The sequence below is a fragment of the Scleropages formosus genome, chromosome 18 (assembly GCF_900964775.1).
Source record: "Scleropages formosus chromosome 18, fSclFor1.1, whole genome shotgun sequence".
NCBI lineage: Eukaryota > Metazoa > Chordata > Actinopteri > Osteoglossiformes > Osteoglossidae > Scleropages > Scleropages formosus.
The window spans coordinates 3,984,862-4,010,153 of record NC_041823.1 but is presented as its reverse complement, the minus strand read 5'-3'; the positions used below and the strand labels follow the sequence as shown (position 1 = coordinate 4,010,153).

The 25,292-nt window shown below is 52.0% G+C and overlaps 1 protein-coding gene across 1 annotated transcript in view; it reads left to right on the top strand.

The window, feature by feature from the left end:
• itga8 (integrin, alpha 8) overlaps nucleotides 1–25,292 on the top strand; it is a 63,488-nt gene that overhangs the window by 30,773 nt on the left and 7,423 nt on the right. Inside the window, exons 14-25 of the mRNA XM_029259959.1 lie at nucleotides 410–455; nucleotides 1,429–1,536; nucleotides 6,312–6,367; nucleotides 6,820–6,974; nucleotides 9,167–9,304; nucleotides 9,945–10,012; nucleotides 10,161–10,308; nucleotides 12,873–12,965; nucleotides 17,795–17,874; nucleotides 20,528–20,608; nucleotides 21,559–21,664; nucleotides 24,766–24,924. Coding sequence (XP_029115792.1) covers nucleotides 410–455; nucleotides 1,429–1,536; nucleotides 6,312–6,367; nucleotides 6,820–6,974; nucleotides 9,167–9,304; nucleotides 9,945–10,012; nucleotides 10,161–10,308; nucleotides 12,873–12,965; nucleotides 17,795–17,874; nucleotides 20,528–20,608; nucleotides 21,559–21,664; nucleotides 24,766–24,924 — 1,238 coding nt within the window. The remainder of the gene's footprint in view (nucleotides 1–409; nucleotides 456–1,428; nucleotides 1,537–6,311; nucleotides 6,368–6,819; nucleotides 6,975–9,166; nucleotides 9,305–9,944; nucleotides 10,013–10,160; nucleotides 10,309–12,872; nucleotides 12,966–17,794; nucleotides 17,875–20,527; nucleotides 20,609–21,558; nucleotides 21,665–24,765; nucleotides 24,925–25,292) is intronic.

Here is a 25,292-nt window from a genome sequence, read left to right as displayed (position 1 = left end):
ACGCAGCGTTTTTTTATATTGCTACTAATGTTGTTCCCCTTCTCATCTGCAAAAAGCAGCGCGGTAAAAAGTCGAAGGTGTGTAAAGTGAATTTTTATTCCAGTTCTTCTGCCGAATGATCTTCGCGTCCATCGGTTTGTCACTGGAACAGCAACGCAGGCGAGATGAAACCCTGGACTGGTGTTCATGCAGACTGGAGCGTCTTGGAAGTGTAAATTCTGAGCTCCAGCCTGCAAATAAACAGGGTGTTATTTATAACACAAGTATTGTGCCATTTGCTCGTATGCAAAATCACAAAAATGTGAGACGTCTGCATTTGATGGAGATTGTTGGAGTCCTAGAAATGACTCCCAGCTGCTGAGTTCTTTGAAGCTGACGCAGTGTCGTCGTCCCCCTCCCCCCCCCATAGATCTGATCGTCGGAGCCTTCGGTGTGGGGAAAACTGTTGTCTACAGGTAAGTGTGATCGAGACCTTCCACAACACGCACTTAACGCCACTTCATGTTGAATCATAGCCCCCCGCGGTGGCCGTCATTCCGTTCACACACGCAAGCAGAGTGTACTCATTACACACACACACACACACACACACACACTACACTCATTAGGCCGGTTGCCATGCTATTTCAAAAATTTTCCAGAGTCGCCTCTCAGACTTTGCGTCTCCGTCGTCCTGGGACTCATTCAGAGTTACGAAATCCTCCAAACATAAAAGACGAAGTTCTATTTGTTCTGAATTAACTTATTGAAGCGGCTGAAACAGGCAAACACACATGCATTGAAGCATAACATACACTCTGATTAAATACACTCCTCCACCTCTGGCTGCTTGGTTGTCCCTTTCACAGAGCTTCCAAAACTGAAAGCCTGAACGTTCTCGGTTTTGACCCTGTTGCGATGGAATGAACTCCCTCTGTCCCTCAGAGCTGCTGAATCCCTCTCAACCTTTGAAGAAGGCTGTTTTTGTGAAATTGTTAACTCTGAGTTGTACGTTAATTTGGGGGGCAAAAGAGTTCCGCTAAATTAAGAAATTTATATCGAAATATGTTCTCTCAGATCATGACTCAGTATTAAATGCAAAATTTGGAAGAGTCCTACAGGAATGAATATATGAAAAGATATGAAACCAACTGAAGTCTTACTCTCCTGAGAGGTTACTGTTTGGAGTTTTTCCTTCCTTATTGAGCACTTGAGAGCATGACTGCAATAATTTCTGACTGCTTTGATGATACGGAGCAGCCTCTCCCACACAGCACCTCCAGCAACAAGAGTGAAGAGCTTCGTTGTGTGACCAGTGTCTCCTCACCACTGACAGATCACTTCTCTCTGACGTTCTGTGGTCTATCCGTCTCTGGGAGTGGTCAGAAGCTCGTCTCGTGAGGGACCCTGTGATCTCGGTCAGGCCTAACGGAGCCCGCTTTCCCTCAGGGCCCGGCCTGTGGTGACCGTGGAAGCTCGCATGGTCCTCAGCCCAGACATCCTCAACCCAGAGGACAAGAGCTGCCAGCTGCCGGGCTCAGAGACTATGGTGACCTGGTGAGTGAGCGATGGGGCGTTGAAGAGATGGAGCGGTGGAGTAATGAAGTGATGGCATATTGGTTCAATGGAGGGATTATAGATTACAGATGGAGCGATGGAGCTTTAGAGGGATTGTAGATGGAGTGAAGGAGTAAGAGTGGGGTGTTCATGAGGCCAAGGTTGGTACCTCATAATGCTCTGACGCCACCTCCTCAAAACTGATCTTTACCTCTTTGCATCAGAAGAACGACTTTGGGCAGTGACAGATGGGTCACACTCCCCCAATTGTGCATGACCCTTGGGGCGGGGGTTTCGGGGGTGCTACGTGCGCGGAGCCTTTGTTTTGGTCCTCAAGCTGAATGGGCAGAGGAGATGTTCTTGTCGTGGTGTCAGGCTGAAACAGTAACTCGCAGACACGGAAGAGAATTGTTGGGTTTCCGGAAAAGTACTGCCGTTCATCGCCTCGCAAGGAAATGTGAGGCTGGCAGTAATCCGGGTAATAACATGGTAGCGTAAAGGAAACCTCTGTTTTCGGTAATTCTGGCGCCCATCACACAGCCCATCGTGCACACGTGAGTGTAACAGCGAGGCAGCTGGGGCCGCGTGGGCCCTGCATCCAAGTCGTCTGTTTTCAGAGCGCGTGTGTGAAAAGGCTGGAGCCCAGTGCAGTGTACACGAGTGGGTACGTGTGTGTGTGCCACGCGGTGTGTGTCGAGCTTTATCTGTGCTGACCATGAGAACAGCCTGGAGAACCGTAAAGATCCAGAATGAGTCCCGTCCATCCGTGGAGATCCGGGCGCAACCAGTGGTGAGCGGTCACCGTATTCTCACACTGATGTTGCCGTGAAGTTGCTGTGTCAGTCACGGCGAGGTCGCTATGATGTCGTTGTGAGGTCACTATGGTGTCACAGTGATGTCAGCGTGAGGTCACTGCGGTGTTGTCATGATGTCATAGTCACTGTTGTGTCACTATGATGTCACTATGATGTCACTGAGTTTAAGATGATTACTACAGCCATTTGACTTGGTTTTACTCTGCACTGTTCAATGTTCTTCACCAGCAAAGACATGAAATTCCACGGCTAAATGTTGGAAGCAATTCCATATCCAGTATCCTTCCCACAGCTACTGGATGTTGATTTTCTAGATTATGGGAAGATGTTGGAACGGGGTTGGCATGGGGTTGCTCTCGACCTCCCGGGGCGACAGCTCTTGGAGTTTGGGGTCTGTAAACATCCCAGGATTGTTTGGTTGGGACGAGCGCCGGGCGTCCGGCTCGGCGGCCGCGGGTTTGAGACTTAGCGCCCGGCGAACCTCATTCAGTTGGCGCGGCGCGCGGACCCGGTTTTGGCTGACGAGCAGCGCTAAACCATGAGCGCCACAAAAACAGGAGCTGGGATTTTTCAAATAAATGTGAGAAGAGTGCAGCGCAATCAGATTCCACTGGACTGCAATATTCAGCCTCAAACATTTGCTAAGTTCATTTCCTGCATGTTTTTGAACCGAGTTTCTAAGCCGCTCTTCGGATGCGCGGCCGCTCTCGAACCCGCGCTGCTTGCTGTTTGCTTCAGGGGGTTCGGGGTCTGGGCTACACGAGTCCGTGAAGATTGCATAAATAAGTGACTTTAATAGCCCCCTGAGCGCGTCCCAGGGGGGCGCATAAATAGCGTGTGGCGAGTGGGATGTCCTGGAGGAAGACTTAGGCAGAGGTTAGGGTTAGGTTCTGCCCTGGGGCAGAGATCTGGGGTAATTGCACAAGATGCAGGGTAACTGCCCCCTTTCAAATGACCCCTGCTGCCCTGCATACGAACTAGTGAATAGCGTCATTATCGAAGCCTCAAAAGCATCTATTTTTTATGCTAATCAGTATTTATACATAGAGTGGAAATTCTCTAGTGTTTATCCGACATGCTTGTTCAAGCCAGCTTACAGTGTTAATCATCTTTACCCTCATTTACCCAGCAAGGTATTTTTACTGTATCAGTTCAGGTGGTAGTATTTGGACCATGGTGACTATAATGAACAACTGGGATTTGAACCAAGAACCATTGGATTACAAGGGAGCAGCCTTAACCGCTGCGCCACCTGCTGGCCCGAACACTTTAGGTTGTACCCTTTCTAAGTGGCAGCACAGACATTAAGTGGCATTCAGCCCATTTTTCCTTAACCGTATCACATTATATTTCATATCCTCCTTGGCCCTGTTTGTCTCCAGACCCTCCTGACAAAGCAAAGCCTCGCAGTCACAATGGATTACAAACAATGGGAACCATCATTTGTAATATGAGATAAGCACGAAAAAAAAAATTTGGCCAGTCAGGGTCAAATCATTTTGCCGGGGAATAAACTCACGGGCTATAAATCGTCCGAGCTCCGAGCCACTGGCGCGTTACTCTACGCACGGCCGCTCTGACCCGCAGCCAGCTTTCTTCATCAAGCCGTCGGCGACCTTGGCCGATCGTCCGTCCTCGGGACGGGAAGCGATTCAGCGAGTCCGTCGTAACCCGACTGCTCCCAGCTCTCGTTCCGGTCCAGTCCCCCGTCGAGACATTTTTCTGCCCCATAAAGTTGCAGCGCTGCACTTATTTGCAATTTCACGCTCGTCTTTTGTGCATTTGTACAGCTGGAGACTTACTGGAGCAGTTTGTCGTAAGCGCTTCACTTAGGATCCACAGAAAAGACAGCGTCCCTATCTCCGGTTGGAACCTACAACCCGTGGGTAACGCACTCAGGTCCTTACCACACCTCCACCTACTGACCGGACGCGGACCACAGACGTACATCATTTGAGCGACGGCTTTCTGAAATCTCTGGGGAGCTCGAGTGCCTGTTCACTGTGCCAATTATGCCAAACAGTCAGAAGGATGTGGGTTCGAATCACCATCCACAATGCAGTTAACGTTGTGCAAGAAACTCACGCTGCAGCGATAGAGTAAAAATTATTCAGTTGTGAAAACAGGCGAAACGCTTCGTGTGCAAACCTCACATTGTAGGTTGCTGTGGACCAGAGTGTCTCATAAATGAATAAATGAATAAATAAGATATAATCAACGTAGAGCGTGGGCGTCTGTGGCAGAGGTTGCGTGTGAGAGATGAGCTCTTCGCTGTTTCCTCCAGCCGTTTAAGAGCTTGTTTGCTGGGAACTTCAGACAAACAAGCTTCGCTAACATGTTTCACGATTAAACCCCACCACCCACCCCGCGCCGTGGTTTCGAAGTGCGAGAAAGAGCGACTTTATATGCGGTCTGACGGGAGAAGTTACGGCTCACGTGAAAGAAGAGGGGCCCGAATGCTCAGAATAGCGCGTTTTACAATGTTAATAAACCATTAAGAACTATCACGTTGCTGCCTGCTCTGAATTTCACCCCCGGACCCAACAGCGCCGTGCCGTCGCTCCTGGAGACGAGCCGACCGACCGACCGACCGACCGTGCGAGGTGCGAGACCCACGTTCGTCCCGTGGACCGTGGTGCCGCTGTTGGATTCCTGCGGAGTAATGGAGCGGTTCCTCCACGCTGGAGCCCATTTCCTGTGGCCCCTGTGGCGATAGCGCGGGCGATAAGGGCGCCCCGCAGCCACGTGGGCCCGCAGGACCTCGGACCCCGGCGCGGTCCGGCTCCACCGGAGGAAAGGCTTCGCCCGTCCCTCTCCCACAGGAAGCCCGTTGGGCTGAGCGAGCGCTAATTGCAGCCCGAAGGGCCCTGGAAGCCATTAAGAAGCAATTAGAGGGAGGTTTTCGAAATTATTTCATTAAAAATTTCGGCCGGGATTCCCTCACCCCATTGTGTACCGTTTAGCGTTAACAGTCCCTTATTATACGCTTTGTTGTGCTTTGCGTTTTGGGGTTACGCCGCTCACGCGCGCGATTTGGGGTTTCCTCGGCCCGGGAGCTCGCAGGTGGACGCCTACGCGTCGCATCGCGAGTGGAATGCCCCGTGGGAGGGGTTCCGCTAAAAAGAGACCTCAGAGCCGGAGGAAGGGGGGTTGTCGCGGGGACTAAATGACAGGCAGGGGTCTCGGTTCTTCCTCACCCCACCCCCCCAGCCTCCCAGCCTCCCAACCCTTCAACTCCCCAACTGACCCACCATCAATCAGGCCGCTTACGCCGCGTGTCTACGGCCACATGTCATTCCAGCTCACCCTCATCGGGGGGTCACGTCCCTCCGGATGGTCACGCGTTCCACGTGTGGTCCCGATGCCGACCGCGCCGGCTCAGAATGCCCGTCACAGGACGCGATTTCCCCCGTTATTATTCTCACAGGTTCATATCGGAAGTACTTCAGTGAGATTATTTCACTAGTAGCATTTTTTGGTTTTTCCAGCTGCTCCTTTATGGTTTGCAGGGTGCGAACGTCCTCACCGTGTCCACACTGTGTATGGATTAATGTAGTATTTCACAAGCGGAGATACGGCAGGTGTTTCATAAACGCACTTAAAGTTTGACGGTAATGAAACATGAACGAAAAATGTGCTGCTCGTGTTGACCTGGTGGTTTAATAAGGATCAAGAACAAGACTCGAGTTTGAGATCAGGCTCAATATATGAAGAGCTAAGACTTGGTTCTCATTGTGAAGGTGTGAGATTGCAATCTCTTGGTGAAGGTGGGGACACCTAGTAGTGTAGAGGTTTGCACTGCTTCCTTTGGATCCAAAGGTTGCGGGTTTGCCTCCCACCGACGAGCAAGGTACTTACCCTAAATTTCTCCAGCGTGATCGGGTTCTCCACGTGAAGGTTTGAGCCCTGCAGTACGCATGTCGGTCGGTTTCTTAAACACCTCCCTCTGCTGTTCCACAGTCTGACGGTGGAGGTCTGCACCAAGGTCTCAGGCACTGGCATTCCTGATGTCATAGGTAAGCACCTGTCGCTCATCTGCATGGCTTCGGGATGGATCCTTATCTCCAAGAACTCAAGATGTGGCGCAAAATGCGACCGATATACGCGTTTACTTAATTTTACATCGACAGTAGCAAGTCCGTAAAAAGAGCACATTTAATTCTGGCCAAAGAGAAGAACGGGGACTGGGGGGATGATGCTCCGTGCCAGAAACAAAGACAAATGTAGATTTTAAATCTTCAGAACAAAAGAGCTTCTGTGCTGCTGCAGTGTTTCTCAGCGCAGCGACTGTACAAAGACACGGTTTCCGTGAACCGTTACTTTCTGCGCCCCCGAAAGACGCTTAATGTGAACCTCGTGCGTTTTCCACGGGGTCCGGAGCGGCGGGACCGGGGCCGAATTGGACCCGGCGGGCCCCTGGACATCGATAGGCGTGCTTCTCACCTGCGTGATTAATGCGTCCTCCCAGCCTTGAACGCAGAGCTGCACTTGGACTGGCTCAAGCAGAAAGGAGCCATTAAGAGGGTCCTGTTCCTCCACAACAACCAGCACCACCACCAGGGGAAACTCGTCATTGACAAGAGGAAGAAGCAGGAGTGCCAGAACTACCCCATATATCTCCGGGTGAGTCTGCTGGCCCCCTGCCCCTGCTAAGATCAGCACTAAAGTCAAGGCTTCGCAGGCCGTTTACGCCACTGTATGCTGACGGTAGTTTTACATTTATTTATTTAGCAGACGCTTCTCTTCAAAGCAACTTCCATTGAACTCTGTGTAGTGTTACCAGCCCACACACCTTATTCACCACGGTCACTTACACTGCTAGATACACTACTTACACTGGGTCACTCATCCATATATCAGTGGAACACACACACTCTCTCTCTGTCACTCACACACTATGGGGAACCTGAACAGCATGTCTTTGGACTGTGTGAGGAAACCAGAGCACCGAGAGGGAATCCACACAGACACAGGGAAAACATGCAAACTCCACACAGACTGAGTAGGGATCAACCCCACATCCCCTCGCACCACCCAGGCGCTGTGAGACAGCAGCGCTACTCGCTGTGCCAAGGTGCCGCTCTGGTTTTCTGGTGCTCTGAACGACAAAAGACAGCCTCCGTTTTCCTCCTCCATAAAATCGTATTTAACAAACAACCCACAGAGCATTTTGCATTTCCATATCTTTATTGAACACATGGTTGAAAAAATCAGGGTCACTGATGGAAAAAATGTGCGAACCTCTAGGATTATGACATTTTTGAAAAGAGAGTCCCGGATCTACTCGGTCCAGACGTGAGTCCGACCTGCCCCGTTCTATAAGAAAAAGCAGACCTGCTTGGTTACCTGCTCATCACAACAAAATTCTGTAAGACTGAAATATGGCTTCATCAAACAAGATTTTAAAGGACCTCAGAAGAAGGCTTGTTCATTACACAAGAAAGAGATACAAAAGGGTTTCTAAAGACTTGGGCCTCCATCCGTCCACAGTCAGCCAGACAGTTTACACATGGAAAAATTCAGCACGCGTTGCGACACTATCTAGGAGTGGGTGTCCTACAACGATTGTGCAAGTTCACGCTGTACAATAGTCAAAGCAGTGAGAACGAACCCTAGGGTGACAGCAAAGGGTCTGTAGGCATCTCCTGCGCTCAATAGCATCTGTTCATGAATCTAAAATAAGAAAAAACACAGAATAAGAGTAATTTCCATTGGAGATCACCATGGTGCCAAAAAAAAATTCTTTAAGTTTGCTGAAGACCACCTGGATGTTCCACGGCACAACTGGGACAATGTTCTATGGACAGATAAGACAAAAGTTGAATTTTGGTAAATGCATACAACGTTATGTTTGGAGCATGCAACACCAAAACCTCATCCCACCTGTGAAGCCTGGTGGAGGGAGCATAATGGTGCGGGGCTGCTTTCTGCACAGTGTGGACAGTTAGCAGTCACTGATGGACCGATAAATTCCAAACCTTGAATCTAAAATCGCTGCGTTAAACAACACGGCAATAATTGAACACACAACAGCAGAGAGGTGCTCAGAGAGAAGAAATTCTGCATCTTAGAGCGCCCAGGTCAGAGTCCTGACCTCAGTCCCGTCCAAGTTCTGCGGCACGATCTCCAGCAGGTTATTCAAGCAAAAAATACATGAACTGAAACAGTTTGTCTAGTAGAAATTGGCCAAAATACCTCCTAACCATCCCTCAGGTCTGATCAGCAGCTGCATGAACCATTTGGGTGAGGTTATGGAGGAGGCTCCCCAGTTACTGAACATTAGGGTCTCCATATTTTTTCCATCACCGACATTAATTGTCATGGCAAAGTAGAATGTGTCTTCTTGTTATATAAGACTGTCTCTATTATTATAAATTCGGTCAAGATCACACCGAAGCAGCCATTCACGCAAAGATAATTCCAGGTAATTCCAAAGGGTTTTTCTCACAGCTCTAATCGCTCTTCTGGATCCAGCAGGACAGTAATGTGACAATTAGCCTATCGGGGACAGGGCATCTTCCCGCGACAGCGTGCTCCACGTAATTGTGTCCGCGGAAAAAATGCGAACGAAACGTCGCATGACGGCGGAGTTTAGGAAGCAATTCGGCCCCGGAAGGAGGCGCGCTAAGGCTGCGGACGTGCGAAGCGGAGGGTTCCTTGAGCTACGCGCTTCCGGGAAGTGGGTGGTCGCGGCGCTACGGCCGCATCTCGATGGTCCGAAGAGCGCAGTTGCGCGCGGCCAGCTGATCGGATGCGTGAAAATGCCGCAGTTTCGGAACGCTTCTAAACCAGGATTTCCTTTGACTTTGCGTCAGGAGGAGAGCGAGTTCCGGGACAAACTGAGTCCGATCAGCGTGGCGCTGAACTACGGCTTGGACGAGAGCAGCCCTCTGCCCGGGCTGAGTCTGAGACCCATCTTGGACCCGTACGGCAAGGCCTTCGTTCAGAAGCAGGTGGGTGGGTAAATGGGCTTCCTTAGCCGTTCCGGGACATTCAGATCCACAGTTCACCCGGTCTTCCTCGAACCTTCGCCCCGCCGGCACACCTCCTGCCGAGCAACTGGGCTACTCTTCGACAGCACCCGAGGTCCAGCGTTTGCTCTGCCTGGATCTCGGTTCCACGGTGCTGGAGCGTACTCGGTTTTTTTGTCATTTTACTTTGTTATCGTTATTATTTACTCTTATTTGCCCATTTCATGTTATTCACGACGGTATTACCACATGATATGATCTGAATCCTTTTTCTTTTACTTGGTGTGCATATCCCTGAGACGCTGTGCGCTACAGAAAGTTCTAGAAAGAAAGCACCCCGGTTGCTGGTAAAATTCCAGGCTGAACATGTTGGATGGTTTTGATCTGGGTACGAGTAGATAAGTCAGTTTCGGGGCGTTTGAAGAGACAGCAGGAACGTGCAGGGGGGGTGTGCCGGTGATGGAGAACACCTGGCGAGCTTCTGCACAACAGTAATAAAAAACCATTTTTAAGCTTTTTCTAAAGCCACATTGTTGAGTCCATAAAAACCAAGGATTATCAGAAAAAAATCATCTCCAGCAGCAGAGCGGCGTGAGCCAGACTTCTCCATGTCCCCCTTCAGGCCAACATCCTTCTAGACTGTGGTGAGGACAACATGTGTGTCCCCGATCTCCGGCTGTCCGCCACCATGTGAGTCCCTCGTCGGACCGTTTCGAAGGGACCCGGGAGACCACGCGTGGGGTTCGCTCGGGAACACGCTTCCGAATGTCACGGTTCGATGATCCCTCGAGAGCGGGGAGGCCTCCGGCCCACCAACTCCCACCCTTGTGTCGCACAGGGACAGAGAGCAGCTGGTCATCGGTGACGACAACCTGCTCGCGCTGACCATCGGCGCGGCCAACCGCGGCGAGGGGGCGTACGAGGCGGAGCTGCGCGTGCTCATCCCGCCCGAGGCGGACTACATCGGAGTGGAGCGTCAACGAGAGGTGACCGCCCCCGACCGCAGCGTTCTCAGAAAGCCATAAGCTTGGCGATCGCTGCGCATGACCACACCTCGGGTGACCGGATGTTCGAATGACCAGACCGCCCAGCGCATACAGCCCTACTGAAAAAGAGCCCCCCACCAAAAAAAATAATAATTACAGTAGCTTATAGTGTGGACTGAGAGGGACAAAAATGAGCTTTATGTTTAAGGTCGTTTGAGTAGCTCAGTGACGTCACTCCATTAAGCTTTTATCGTTTTCTTTCAATATTATGTCTCATAACTTCCAAAAAAAAAATCTGAAAAAATCTGCAAAGTGCGACGGAACTTGTGAGAACCATCTTATTTGAGCGCTTCGGGGTTTTTTCAAGCAGGCGATTGTCATCCGTAGCAACTGCTCAACGCGGCTTCTCTTCGCCTCACGGCTCACCGCACGTGGAAAATTGCGAAGGGCGACGTGTGGAAAAGAGGACGTCTGGGAGGTCGATGAGCGAAGGAGGGCAACTGAAAAGAAGCGAATCAACGGGGGATGATGTTCGCGTCCTTCCGGATTCGGGTCACGGCCGTTTGTGAGACGAGGAGCTCGCGGCGCGCCGATGGCAGCCGTCCGACGCAGAGAGAGGCGAACGAAGCCACGAGGCGACGCTCTCGGTTATGACGCGTATTCCGGGTTTCGCCGGAAGGCGTTCCCGTCGCTCCTGGGCCTTCGGCTAAGCGGGACCCGCGGGACGTCCAGAAAGGACGGAGAAGCTCTTCTGCCAGGCCTCCCTTTTCACGCGGTCCCGGGGCGCGTCGCTCCGCTGGCCGTCTGCTCACCTTGAAACGCGGTAAAATTAAATCACCCCATAGGCCCGTTTACTGCAACCGGCCAGACGCGACGCGGCGCGGATACAACGCGCCTCCGCTAGACGCTCGCCCCCGCGACCGCACCCGTCTCCGTCCGGTCCGCCGATGAGCGAAGGCCGAGCGGCGGGAGGGATCCGTCCCTCGCGTCCTTTTTTCCACTTGTTTCTCTGCACACTGAAGCACCATAAATCCTGCAGAAGGAATAAATACTTACTGTACCGAAAAAGTCTCTGCCCACATGTTGGAGCGGAGTACAGTACGGTTTTACCTTCCCACACACAGTAATTTATTACCCGCAGAGCAGTCGGCGTCGGGTCCCTCTCTTTGCATCGTAACTTTTTATTGTCCACGTTATGTCAACAAGCAAACGCTAAGATTTACTTCTTTATTTTGAAGTATCTACGAAACGTGTCGCGGCTGGTATTTGCTAGTCGGCTCGTGCGATTGGCCGATGGTTTAAATGTATCGTATCGTAAGGATCTTTTTTTAAATTACGACGCTCGGCTCGGTCAAAAAGTGTCCGCAGCATCGTGCTTCTCCTCGCATTTTCACTGCGTCACACCAGTTTCGAGTTTCTGCACACTGGTTACACCTAAATAGAATTTTTTAACAAAACACGGTATGATGGGGTAAAATAAGACAATGAAATGGAAGATGCCGCAGCGTTTACATTCATATGTATTCATTTAGCGGACGATTTTCTCCAAAGCGACGAACATCTCATAGAAAATACAACGTGTTCATTACATTAGCAGGAAGAGACACTTAGATACAAATGCGTGATACTTAAGTACAGTTACTTTGTTTCTTTCCACCATCTGAATCAATGCTCATCACACGACACGAGTAGCTGCATAAAACTTCATCAGAATATCACCGATTTCTGATCACCTCCAAGTAATATTTTCTTTTAGATACATATAAACATTTACGTTACATTACAGGAGTAGCTGTGTAAAGGTTATCGGGACATGATGTTAAAGTTATAGAGCATGAACATTTACGCCTTACGTGAACTTAAGAGATGATGGACAAAGTGAGTGTGGAAGAGGTGAGTTTTCAGACCCTTTTTAAATGTGGAGAGAGATTCAGCAGTTCTGAGGGAGAGGGGGAGCGCATTCCACCAAAACGGAGCCAGAACTGAGAACCTCCGCGCTTTACCTTTTGTGCGTGGGACCACCAAGTGTTTCTGCCACTTTCTAACCAAATCAAGCATTTTGGAATGAAATGAAGTGATTTTTTTTTTTTAAACTATTTGTGTTGCGAGGGGGGGCTGCGGTGGATTTGGCCACGTCCTGTTTTCTGGTGGGTCTGGGGTTCGAGTCCTGCTTGGGGTGCCTTGCGACAGACCGGCGTCCCGTCCTGGGCGTGTCCCCTCCCCCTCCGGCCTTACGTCCAGATATTCCCACCCGAGGTCTGGTCATCCGATCATAAAATCAATACCCTCTTTGTGTTTTTCGTTTTCCTCGCCGCTTGTGTGCGATAATTGGGACGTTTCGGGGAGCAGCGTGCTGCCCTGCGAAAGGCGTTGGCTCTGCTGTGATTTACGCCTCCACTTTAGCGTCACCGGAGACCCCCCTTAGTGTCCATAATGGAGCCGATAAGAGCCATTGTTTGGTCCCGAGGAAGCGGTGGATAATAAATGTGGCCCTGTGATGTATGGCGTTGCTGCTGCCGGATAATCCATCGTTTGCCCCCCCCCACCCGCCGCTCCCCCCACAGGCCCTACAGAGGCTGAGCTGCGAGTACCGGATGGAGAACGTCACCCGCATGGTGCTCTGCGACCTCGGCAACCCCATGGTGGCACATACCAACGTAAGGCACGCCGACACCTTCGCCCCCCTCCCCCTTTCGCCTCTAAGGTCACTTTAGCCTCTTCGCCATTGTGGAGGCTCCTCGGTGCACAAACGTTCACTTCCTGTCCAAACAGGAAGTTGTCTGTAACCGGACACGGTTGGATTAATGGGTGCTGTCTGAGCACGATGGCGTTTAGATGGATGCTGCCGCAGTCCCCTGAGGGCGCTCGTCGCTCTGCGGGAACGCCTAGGGCCGAGGGACGGTTCGGCGGGGAAATGTGCTGCTGACGGCGCAGGCTGGAGGTGGGAGACTTTGTGGCCGAAACGCGGGGTCCGCGGAGCAGCCAAGGGCCCCTTTCCGACAGGGAACTCGACACCGTCGGCTCTGCCAGCGAACCCCAGGCCTGCCCCCCCCCTCCCCAGCTTGGCTTTGCCGATGTGAGAAGCCTCACACGCGAGTTTGAACCCGGGGCTCCGGAGGGGGGGAGTCGCCTAAGCACACTGCTTCTGAAAAATCAATTAGGCGATCGGATTTCGGGGGGGGGGCAGCAGCAGCCCACCTCATTTACAAAAGGAAAGCAGGTTCGCCGCTCCAGATGTTTCCCCGACTCGTGAGCCGCCAGCGGACGGCGGCCACGGACGCCGAGGGAGAGCAGGGTGCGCTGAGCGCAGACCCTCGTACCCCTGTCCTCCTGCCCGGGGCCGGGGCCACGCGGGGGCGTCGAGATGGAATGTCTGAGTGCGGGAATGAGCCGAGCCGCTCCTTTACCGAAGGGCAAAATCACACAAAACTCTGCTAAAACCGTCCAATCAGAGCTTGGCAATAAGACTGAAAGGGAGAGAGCAGTGCAGACCAGTGCACAACTACCATTATTGTTATTATTTATTATTGTTATGTGAGGTTCGCTCACTGAGAAATTACTCCGATTCACCTTCATGGAGGGTACTTCAGCAGCAGTGGGGATGAGAACCTGAGTCCTTTCATTGAAAGCTGTTGACTCTGCTCACTTTAACCACTGCGCCACCTGCTGCCTCCACTATGCCGCTCCAGTTACAGCTCAGGTGACCTAGAAGGGCAGAGATCTACATCACGCTTATTACCAGGGACATCGATGCTCTGCATTTCCAGCACTGACCCCCCCCGTAACAGCCTGTGTGTGCGTGTGTCCCCACCCGGGAGGGCTATTTCCATCCGCCAGCCATTGTTAAAGTGGATAAATTGAACTGTAATCCTTTTGTAATTGAACACATAAGCGGGTAAAGTGGTCCTGGTGAGGGTGCCAGCATGGGGCGGGTAGTGCCAGCTGGACAGGCGCCCCATGCCCCACCCCCACGCCGAGCCCCCCGAGCTCCCGGCTGTTTGGAGTCGGCTTTATTAGAGCAGGCGCTGTAATTTGATCAAATGTTACCGCACCGCGACCGTTTCATAGAGAGACGCGTGCGTGGAGCGGAACCCATACATACATCTCCGTGCTCCAAAGTAAACCTTCCCTCTTCACCGCACACAGCCTAATATTTCTCCGCGTGGTGCAAAAACAACAGCGTATATCCTGAAAAGCGGGTATTGGGACAGGCCCATGTTTGAACAACATATAAACATAATATAAGACAATATATACACATATATATACAGTATATATACATAGTGGCACGGCGGGTAGCGCTGCTGTCTTACAGCACCTGGGTGGTGCGAGAGGACGTGGGTTTGATCCCTGCTTAGTCTGTGTGGAGTTTTCATGTTCTCCCCGTGTCTGTGTGGGTTTCCTCAGGGTGCTCTGGTTTCCTCCCACAGTCCAAAGACATGCTATTCAGGTTCCCCCATAGTGTGTGAGTGATAGAGAGAGTGTGTGTGTTCCACTGATGTATGGATGAGTGACCCAGTGTAAGTAGTGTATCCAGCGGTGTAAGTCACCGTGGTGAATAAGGTGTGTGGGCTGGTAATGCTACATAGAGTTAATTGGAAGTTGCTTTGGAGAAAAGCGTCTGCTAAGTAAATGTAAACGTGTGTGTGTGTGTTTATATACATATACATGGATAGAAGTCAGACTGTTGTTGATGGCCTACACCCCAATTGGGGAGAAGGACAAGACTAAGTATCTATAAATAACTATCAATGTACTTTTAAATATCTATATGTATTCATGTACATCTGTATGTAGACATACTGTATAAGTCTGTTCATTCATCCACCCATTTGCATTAACCGCTTGCCCTGGTCAGGGGCGCAGGTCAACAGTCCAGTGCAGGGTAGATATACACACACACACACACACACACACACACACACACACACACACACACACACACACACTGTCTGAAACCGCTTGTCCCATGTGGGGTCGCGGGGAGCCGGAGCCAAACCCAGGCCTAAGGCTGGAGGGGGAGGGGACACACCCAGGACGGGACGCCGGTCCGTCGCAGGACACCCCAAGCGGGACCGGAACCCCAGAGCCACCGGAGAGCAGGACTGCAGTCCAACCCACTTCACCACCGCACCCCCCCCAGATATATACAGTATGTATATATTTATATGTGTAGTTATACACTGCATGTACCGTATATACTGTGTACGCATCTGTTCACAGAGTCCAGGGAAACTGGCGCCGGAGAGTAAACTGCATGAGAGTTTGCAGTCAGCGGAGAAAAGGCAACGGAATTTCAGCAGAACACGCTGGATTCCACTTAAAAGCAATTAAAGGGAATTTTTACTGCGGGATTCGTGCGTGTGGAGAACATGGTGCAAAATTAACATGTTAACGGCTTCCAGATTGACCGTCACGGACCCGCGTCGCCGCTCAAAGGGTTAAATCCAGATGGGATGCGTTAGCACGGGAGTGGTGGGGGGGGGTGGCCTGCTTCCTCCCCCCCATCCTCCACAAAATTCCCCACCTTTGTCGACGTCGTTGCCGCAAGAGATCCGCTCAACAAACGTCTCCCTTTTGTTATGACTGAAACGTTTCTGTTATTCTGGTGGAAATTCGAAGACGCTCTTGATATTCCTCGGACAGTTGTCTCCCTTTCCGTCCCTTCTGTCCAAATTTTTCGGATGTACCTCGAGGCGCAGAAAATTCATTTCTTACAGAGGCGGTGTGATAAAAGTTTCAAAAATGATAAAAAAATGTGTCGGAAAGTCCAGATAAAACAAGCGTCGCATTTATCTGACACTTCTCTCTAAAGTGACTTACTTTAGTTATTCACCTATTAAATTACACACCAGGGTAATTTTACTGGAGTAATTCAGAGCAAGTATCTCCTCAAGGTGGGATTTGAACCTACAACCTTCAGGTGTAAAGGCAGCCACTTAAACCCCTACAATACCAATTGCCCTGTTGGGCTTGGTAATGGTAACACTTTTGGGAGGAGAAGTGAGTCATACATAACTGGTTTGAACCACATGCTTTGATCCTGTTAATATTTTTATTATCACTTACTTATCTGACCCCTTTATCTAATGTCTGATTTGTGCAGTACATTATTTTCAGTAATTTACCCATTCATATAGTATGGTAACTTTTACTGTATTAGTTCAGGAAGTACTTTGATCAATGGTACTGTAGCTGGGGTGAGGATTCAAACCCATACCCTTCAGGTGTCAGTCAGCAGTTCAGACCACTACAGTACCTGCTGCCCTCATTGTCAGAGTTTCTCTTAATGGTTTCGCTACATGGTGGTCGTGTCCTGCTGTCCTACCGTTTGTACCCCGACTGCCTCGCCGGCAGACACCACGTGGTGTTGGGTTCGGGGAAGCCCAGCTGCACACAGGCCTCTTGTTGCTTCGTCCCTGTCGGATGGAGACAGAAAGGGAGAATCGTCCCTTTGTCTCGGCTCGCTGGGTGGGGGTCTGGCCGGGGTCCGGCGGGGGCGGCCGGCTGCCAGGGTGAGAGACTCGCCCCGTTAGCGGAGCGGGTCGGGTCGGACCGCGGGGTCGACCCATTTCAGCCCTCCGGAGCGTCCTCTGCGCTCGGCAGCTGAGAAACATCCCGGCTGATGACACTATTTACAGTGCGGTAAATGGGGGCGTTGGCACGGCAACGGGCTCACGGTTGTTTCGGCAAAGTCTCATTAAAGTGATCGGCGAGACATTACAATACGGCGCCTTGTTTGGGGGGGGGGCCATTCGGGACAAATCCGATGCCGTAACTTCGCAGGAATCTGCTGAGAACTCGCTATCTGCAGTAAGCATATAGTATCTGTTTCCATGGCAACCAAAAACAAAGTACTTCTTATTTCTTATATACATGTGCATTTTCTCTACTGTAGTTTTAAGTAGTTTTTTCCCCTTTTTAAGGACATGTTCAGTTAGGTTCTGGAACATTCTTCATTTACAAACTCACAAAGCGAGGGCCCCGTGATGCTCTTCCGCCCTTTAAAGTTTTACTGCGCTCGTTACTCGCACCAATTTGTATTTAAAGTGCTTTGCGGCTGAGTGCAGTTTCCGCCGTCCGAACGGATCGGGCTGCGATCGCACGTCTCTGCCTCTCGTTACGAGACGCGACGTGACAGCGAGGTTCTGGTGTTTCGCGACAGAGCCGGAGCGCAGGACCGCGGTTCCACCGTTAATCCCCTTAATCTGGCTCAGGAAGTCACATGTCTGAGGTCCTTAGTCACATTTAAGGACACCTTTACGGGGGAGGGGGTTGGGGGGTTGTATCCAGACAGGCCTCTGCTAAGGTACGATTTCCGTGGTAATTGAAAGCATCTGGGGCACTTTTTTTTTTTTTGGGGGGGGGGGGGGGGGGGGGGCTGCGTACGCTGCTCCTGTGTTGAGTTTTTGCAGATGCAGCAGGACGGCTCTTTGATCTCTTCTTTTCTCCCCCACCTCCCGCCAACACGCTCCACACACTCCAGCTGTCCGTGGGCCTGCGCTTCTCCGTCCAGCGCCTGGAGGAGGTGGGGCCCAACATCAGGTTCGACCTGCAGATCCGAAGGTGAGTCGAGACCCCCTCCCCCTATCCCACCCCCCCATCCAGCCCACCGCCGGACCTCCTCCTGTTCTCCTTCTCCCAGCTCCCTGAATCCCCATCGTGGCGAAGGACGGAGTCTATTTTTAGAGCGACTGTGAAGCACGCTGGACCCGAACCCGGGCCCCTGGTACACTAATCAGTCCAGTGGGCGGAGTGGTGTTCGCAGCCCAGTCTGCCCCCGCTGTGCTGACGGTTCCGGTAAATCTGTGGTCACTGTCTTCACACCCCCCCCTAAAATAATTGCAGACGGCCGTTTACAGCGGGAAACTATAGTGTGATACGGCGGCCTGGAGCTCGGGAACAGCGTCTGAATTCGACACGGTCCCGTTGTGCTCGAGGTGCGTTGGGGGCACCACCTCTCTAGTCCAGCAGCAGCAGTCACTGCGCTTGTTTTGGTCCAGGGTGACGGGTTCCTTACAGCCAACAGTGCGACATTATGACTCTAGTTAGATATAAGAACATGCAATTGAACCAGCTGGTGAAGTAATGGTTAGAACTGCTGCCTTCACACCCAAAGGTTTTCTGTTGAAATCTCACCTCCAGCAGTAGTAGTATTTCTGATGCTTTTCTCCAAAGCCACTTACAGTTGTTTACCCCTTTAAACAGCTGGGTAATTTCACTGGAGCAATTGAGAGTAAGTGCCTTGTAGCAAGGAGGGGATTCAAACCTACAACCTGGAGGCCCAAAGGCAGCCACCCTAACCGTTACGCCACCCGCCGTCCCACGTCTAACAGCCCTTTAAGATCCGAAGCCGATTCCGGACTTGTTCCCACCGGCCGAGTCGGTGTTACACCCCGAAATACAGTTTATTTACTCTCATAATTACGATCGCATTTTTCCATAATCAGCCCCAACAGGGAGGAGATATGAATAAACACACAATGGAGGAGGCCTCTTTGGGGAAGGAGTGTTTTTTCTGGCCCGTGAGTACCCCGGGGGGGTACATGTCCCAGTGTCACACTGGACATTGAGGAGTGGACGTTAGGGTTGGGGGTCTCTGGTCACCAGGACACACACACGAGCGCATCGATTGGGGGTCCCAGAGGATGACGCCCCCCCGTCACACCCACGGTGGCAGGATTGCTGCGAGGGTCTCTTCCAGGTGGTTCGCATCAGACACACGCCCCGACCGTACAGACGATGCCCCACCTCTGCAACCGACCCCCCCCCTTCCCCACAGGGGGTCCAGGTGTTCCACTGAGACATTCTGAAGTGTTGAGACAAGTGTTGTGTGTGTGTGTGTGTGTGTGAGTGAGAGACAGAGGCCAAGAAGAACAGTGTGGAATATGTATTATGAGAAGAGTAAAGCAAAGAAATGAGCACTTGCTCATTACTGGCGATTTATGTCCAGTTCCTCACTGCGGTCTGATTCTCCTCGGAGGAACAATCCTTCCTTCACATCCAGTTGATCTCAAAACCATTTTTTTTCCTCCGACTTCCCGACGCTCGCGATCCGTCCTCCTCGTCCAGTGACTAATTATAGATTTCCTGGGAGGAAGTTATTTTTCTCCCGACCGCGTCGCGTCCCCCGAAAACCCGAAGGCCGCGGCATGTTTTCGCGCTTGTACGTTTTTTGTGGTTACCACAAGTGTGCCAGAGCGACGAGAGCTCCTCCCAGCGAACTCCCCGAGATCAGAGCGACGGACCGGGACGCTGCAGCTGTCGCGACACAGCGTCGCCATGGCGACGGATGTTGAGGCCATGTTGTTCCTGCGCGTTGTACCACCCGCGGCAAGCGTGCGAAGGCCACGTTGGGAATGTGCATTCCAGCGGGTGACGGTGACATCGTTCAACGGGCCACTCGGCAACAGCGATGCTTTACCAGCAGGGGTTTGAGTTGTTCCAGGCATTGTAAATAGGAGAGTCGTTTCTCCTCTCTTTGGAATTCCATGGTTCCATAATCCCAGTGACCGTTGCAGAGCACAGAACCAACCTGGTCGAAGTTGAACGAATTCAACACACGGTCACTTGGTGTGCAGAGTTGGGTCCCGGTCGACTGGCGTCTTCCTCACACCGCATCACTTACATTCATTCATTTAGCAGACACTTTTCTCCAAAGCAACTTCCAATGAACTCTATGTGGTGTTTTCAGCCCACACACCTTATTCACTGCGGTCACTTACACTGCTAGATATGCTACTTACAATGGGTCACTCATCCATACAATCAGTGGAACACACTCTCTCTCACACTATGGGGGAACCTGAACAGCATGTCTTTGGAGGGGTAGGAGGAAACCAGAGCACCCAAAGACTTACGCTGCTAGATACACTACTTACACTGGGTCACTCATCCACACATCAGTGGAGCACACACACTCTCTGTCACTCACACACTATAGGGAACCTGAACAGCATGTCTTTGTAGTGTGGGAGGAAACCAGAGCACCCTGAGGAAACCCACACAGACATGCAAACTCCGCATAGACTCAGCGATCGAACCCACATCCTCTCGCACCACCCAGGTGTTGTGAGACAGCGTGCCACCCCATCTCAGCTGCTTCCATCACAAAGGTGTCGAAATCACCAGCTGCGTTCAGTCGCGGGCGGTTTAGCGCGACGCCTCGTTCCTCACGCGCCTCTCATTTTTAATTTGCCTCGATTCGTCTCGTTCGCAGCTCCAACAAGGACAACCCGCACAGCAACCCCGTGAGCTTGACGCTGGACATCGCGGTGAAGACGCAAGTCGATATACGCGGGTGAGTACAAAGGTCCACTCCGTACACTCGGCTGAGGACTGTCTCAGTTAACTAATCAATAATTATTTCGTAGTTAATTAACGATTATATGCATTATTCATAACCGTCCTGACACTTGTTTCCGTGTCCAGGAGAGGGACAGGTACGAAGGCTGTAAATACCGTTGCAAAGGTGGAAAGAGTTAATGGGGTAATAATTACTACATGCAGTACAAGGAATAATGACAACTGTGTGGCAGCAGGTGGCGTAGTGGTTAAAACCATCACTTTTCAGTTGAAGAACCTGGTTTTGAATCCCCACTCCTGCTGCAGTAGCCTTGACCGAAGCACTTTACCCTGAAGTAATTCAGTAAAAATTACCCTGCTGTGCACATGGGTGGATCAGTGTAGAAACGTTTCTGAGAAGCCTTGGAGGAAGTCAGATTAATTTCTAAGAAAAATCTTTACTTCACAATCAGGCGGGGAATGCGTCATTGATGAATTTATCGATCGAGCTGAACTTTCCGGAAGTTTCTCCCCGCGACAGATAAGATGGCTGCGAATGCAGGGATGGATATCGTTACACATCCGAGTGGAGGGAACCAGGGTTCCCTCCTTTCTTTGCTGCGTGCCCATGGGTGCGTGTCCTCCTCCCCCACCCCCACCCCCACCCCCACAAAACATGTTTGCTTTGGAGGGAAACGAAAGGCTCGGCGGGACAGCGCATTGAAACAGCGTTGCCGAGCAGGGTCCTGCGTTGCTAAGAATAGCGCGCGGCTAATTGTCCGCACATGAGCCAACAAGGCCCCCGCCGGCAACAGGACGACAGCGAGGGGAAACAAACACGCTGTTCAAAGGCGGCGCGGCCCGGTTCGCGGCGCGAGACCGCAGATCCGCTCTCTTGGGGCGCCGGCGCGAGACCTCGGTCGCGTTTGGCTCCGATGTCCTCGATGTCCCGCCGTCTCCCTGCAGCGTGTCCCACCCAGCCCAGGTGGTCCTGCCTTTCCCCCGCTGGGAGCCCAAGGAGCAGCCCGCCAAGGAGGAGGACGTCGGCCCCCAGGTCCAGCACATCTACGAGGTACCCGACGCCGTCCCGTTCGGGGCTCCGGAAAGATCTAGAACATCACGGAGGAGGGGGGGGGGGCTGCTCTAATTCCACTGTCTCGCGGGATGTCCTGCGGCACGTCCATTGTCCACGCTCACCGGTGTGACCGAGGTCCTCCTTCGGACAGTAAGCGGCATCACGCCGAGCGCCGGGTTCGGGTTCGGACCGGTCACCCCGAGCCAAATTCGCGGGAGCCCCTCGAGGATGAGAACCGGCCGATAACCGGACACCTCGAGCCGCGTTTGAGCTCGCAGGTGTTTATAAAGCTGAGAGCCACACGAGCTCCGCTCTCGACGTGTTTATAAAACGTAATACCTTAAAGTCTAATATGTTTATAATTAGTCCTGTACCATAAAACCCTAAACTGCTCCTTGTTTATAAGAGCTGATAGAGGCTCGTATCTCGGACTCTAACGTGTTTGGTGAAGCGAAGCCCTCTTGATACCCCTTGCGTTCCTGCTATTGAGAACAGATGAGGGAATATTCGCTCCCCAGCTGCGACAGATTCGAATTATTTATTCGCCCACGCTGGTGATGCCGGTTTTATTGATGAGTCGGTTATCGGCTCTTCGTTACAGCATTTCACAAATCAGTCCGTTCATGTAAAAACAGACTGGGCAAATTGGAGGGCCTGGTGGGTGGGGGGGGGGGGGTCTGGCTCGTAAATAGTGAGCAAATTCAGCCTCAGGGCGATGATCGGCGCCCACCCCAGTCCTTCCCGAGAATCCCAGTCCGTCGTTTCGGTCGACCGGCAGTGAAGGTTCCGGAACCTTTAAAGGACCATTTCCCACACGAGGAGGTTGAGCGCGAGCCGACGACCTCCGGCCCGAAATCACGTGCGGCACTGGAGCGAAGCCCTTGCGAACCGTGTTTCGTAGTGTCCCATAAAACAAAGGGCTTTATTTCCTGACAGCCCCCCTCCCCCCACCCCGGGCAGCCCTTATTAAAGAGCGTTTGCAGCCGCGGGGACCCCCGTCTTCGGTAAATGTCCACGAAACCCAAACCTCAAGTTACACTTCAAAGGGCAGGGAGTTTCAGATGCAGCCGCGCCGCGTCCGTCGCCCCGGCTCCCCTAATGAAGCGCAGATCAACTGTACTGAGGTACTTAGGAGTAATGAACTCCAGAGCCCTTGTGGGATGGGGCAGGGATGGGGGCGGGGCCGAGCTGGGGGCGGAGCCTGCTGAGTCCCTCGATCGGTCAGAACGTGTGAGTTTCGGCTCTCCGTCTCCATGCCGTGAAGGCGCACACCTTGGGTCATCCGTCATGCAGATCCGCACCGGTTTGGTGGGCCAACCTGGAGGGAGAGTGGGGGTGGGGGTGGGGGTTGGGGGAGCAGACGCCATAACACGCACGTGTGATGGATGGCGGCCTTCAGAGCCGGCAAATAACAGAACACACATGTGGGAAAACTTCAGGGTGCAGAAGAAGGGGGTGGAGGGGGGGCCCAGTAAAATAAAACAGCGGTGTTCTCTGTAAAAGCAGAAGCCCGGTAAAGCGGTCGAGTGTGTCGAGTGTGCGGTGTCACAGAGGCCCGTCCACAGTCGATCGAAGACCTAAAAATACCACACAAGGGGGTTTTAAATGAGATCGGGAGGACACGTCACGACCGACGAGAGGAGTCCCCGTCAGCGCGCTCGAAGAACGGTGTCGTGTAACCGTGGCGACGGTGCCAGCGCCATCCCTTAGCATCGGCGCTACGCTTTCGAGTAAACATCCCGTTGGGCGGGGGAGGGGTCACTCGACCAAATTGCATCGTAGCCTCGGGGAACCGCTGAAAGCGGGTCACGTGACATTACGTGAGGTGTGGAGAGACGCTCCTCCGCGGGTTCAACTCAGTCCGCACGCGGGGGCTGGGGGGGGGGCAGCGATCCCACAACAACTCCGTTGTTTTTCTGCTGCTAATAATTATTTTACCTCTAATTATTGGCAGACTGCAGGCAGCTGTTCTCTGTTAGTCAGTGCATTTATTGTTCAGGGAAATGTTATCAAAGGGTCGGGATGCTGGTTTGCTCCGATTCCGAGGCCTCGGCTCATGCGTACAGCTAGATTTACGTGAAACCCTGACTGACGACGCGTACCTGCGTATCACCTCCTTTTCGTCCTCATAACTCACTCGATTCATGTACAGCTGGCTGATCGGGCCGCGGAGGGTTTGGAAGGACTCGCCTCGGCTCTGGACGTCCGTCTCTCATCAGGTGTCTCACCAGTGATAAGAGGCTGTCAGGTCTCCTCATGCTGAACTCTGCTGATGTCTTCATACCCTCCCGTGTTTCCCTAGATAGTACAGATTACACATGTGAAACGGGGTAAATGGTTTTGCCTTGAACCACTGCGCTCCGTAACTCAACACAACTTTATATAAGAGATTTTTAAGGACGAAATGCGCTTTGTGTTCATGCCCTTTAAATATCGGTAAAGCGGTGTGGAGACTGGCCCCGCCCGTGTCCCGCCCAAACTGGGAGTGGCCAAATTAAGGAATGAGCACCAGGTGTGGCCAAAGAAAGGAATCAAACCCAGCGAAGAGGGAGACCTGCAGAGCTGAAGGAGAAAGACCTCGAGGTTGTTGTTTGTTGAGGACGGAGGTGGAGAGTTGGGTTCTTATGAGCTAAGAGGTAGAGCTGAGTTTTTGTTGGTTTGATTTGAAGTTTTGGGTTTGGTTCTGAAGTGATCTTGATTTACAGACAGTCATGATTGGTTGATCAATTCCCAACTGATGCTGACTTGATGTTTTTTGAAGGTATTTTATACATGTAAATAACGTGTGAATGAATGCTAATCCACCTGGGCTGAAATGAGAACCTGCGTAGATCTGAGTCTCCACCTTGACTAAATCTGAGACCCTCCAGTTGAGGTTTACTATGAAACCAGTCTGGCAGTCAAGAGTCTTGACCACCAGGCAGAAAATGCTGTTGCTTCTTAGTTCTTCATGGCAGAAGGCGATGCTTCACCCATGTGCAAACTGGTCATCTACAAATTGGAAGAGTTCCACCTTCCAGGCCTGTGATTGGCCAGCTCTGAGGTAGGCCACACCCCTTTGGCTCCTCTCCTTACGCCCATCTTCCCCTTCTCCTCAGCTGCACAACCAGGGCCCCAGCTCCATCAGCAGCACCCTGCTGGAGATAGGTTGGCCAAGCCGATACCGCGACGAACATCTCCTCTACGCCCTGGAGGTCCTCACCGATGGGCCCATCAAGTGCAGGACCAACACCTCGCTCAACCCTCTGGACCTGGAGGTAGGTGGTCCATCCAACCGGTGTTCGCATCGCCACCCCGATGTGGCCAACAGGTTCAAGTCCAAGGTTCAAGTATTCTTTAGGTCTCATCTGGACAGCAGGTCCCCTCACCTTATTCTCAAGGCCTAAATCCACTGCCAGCTGCCAAGTTCAACTCAACTGCCCGGCCACCTGCAACTGGTCACATGATCACAGTGGACCACCTGTGTGAGATCTGACCCCTCCCTCTCCTTTTTCTTGGCTGTATATATGGCCCGGACTCCCACCCCCCCCCAAAGTACTCCTCTTTTAAGGGTAACAGTACCGTCCTGTGTCCTCAGCTGTGGATTTACACCAAGGTCACGGCAAGATCATCAAGGCAGGACAAC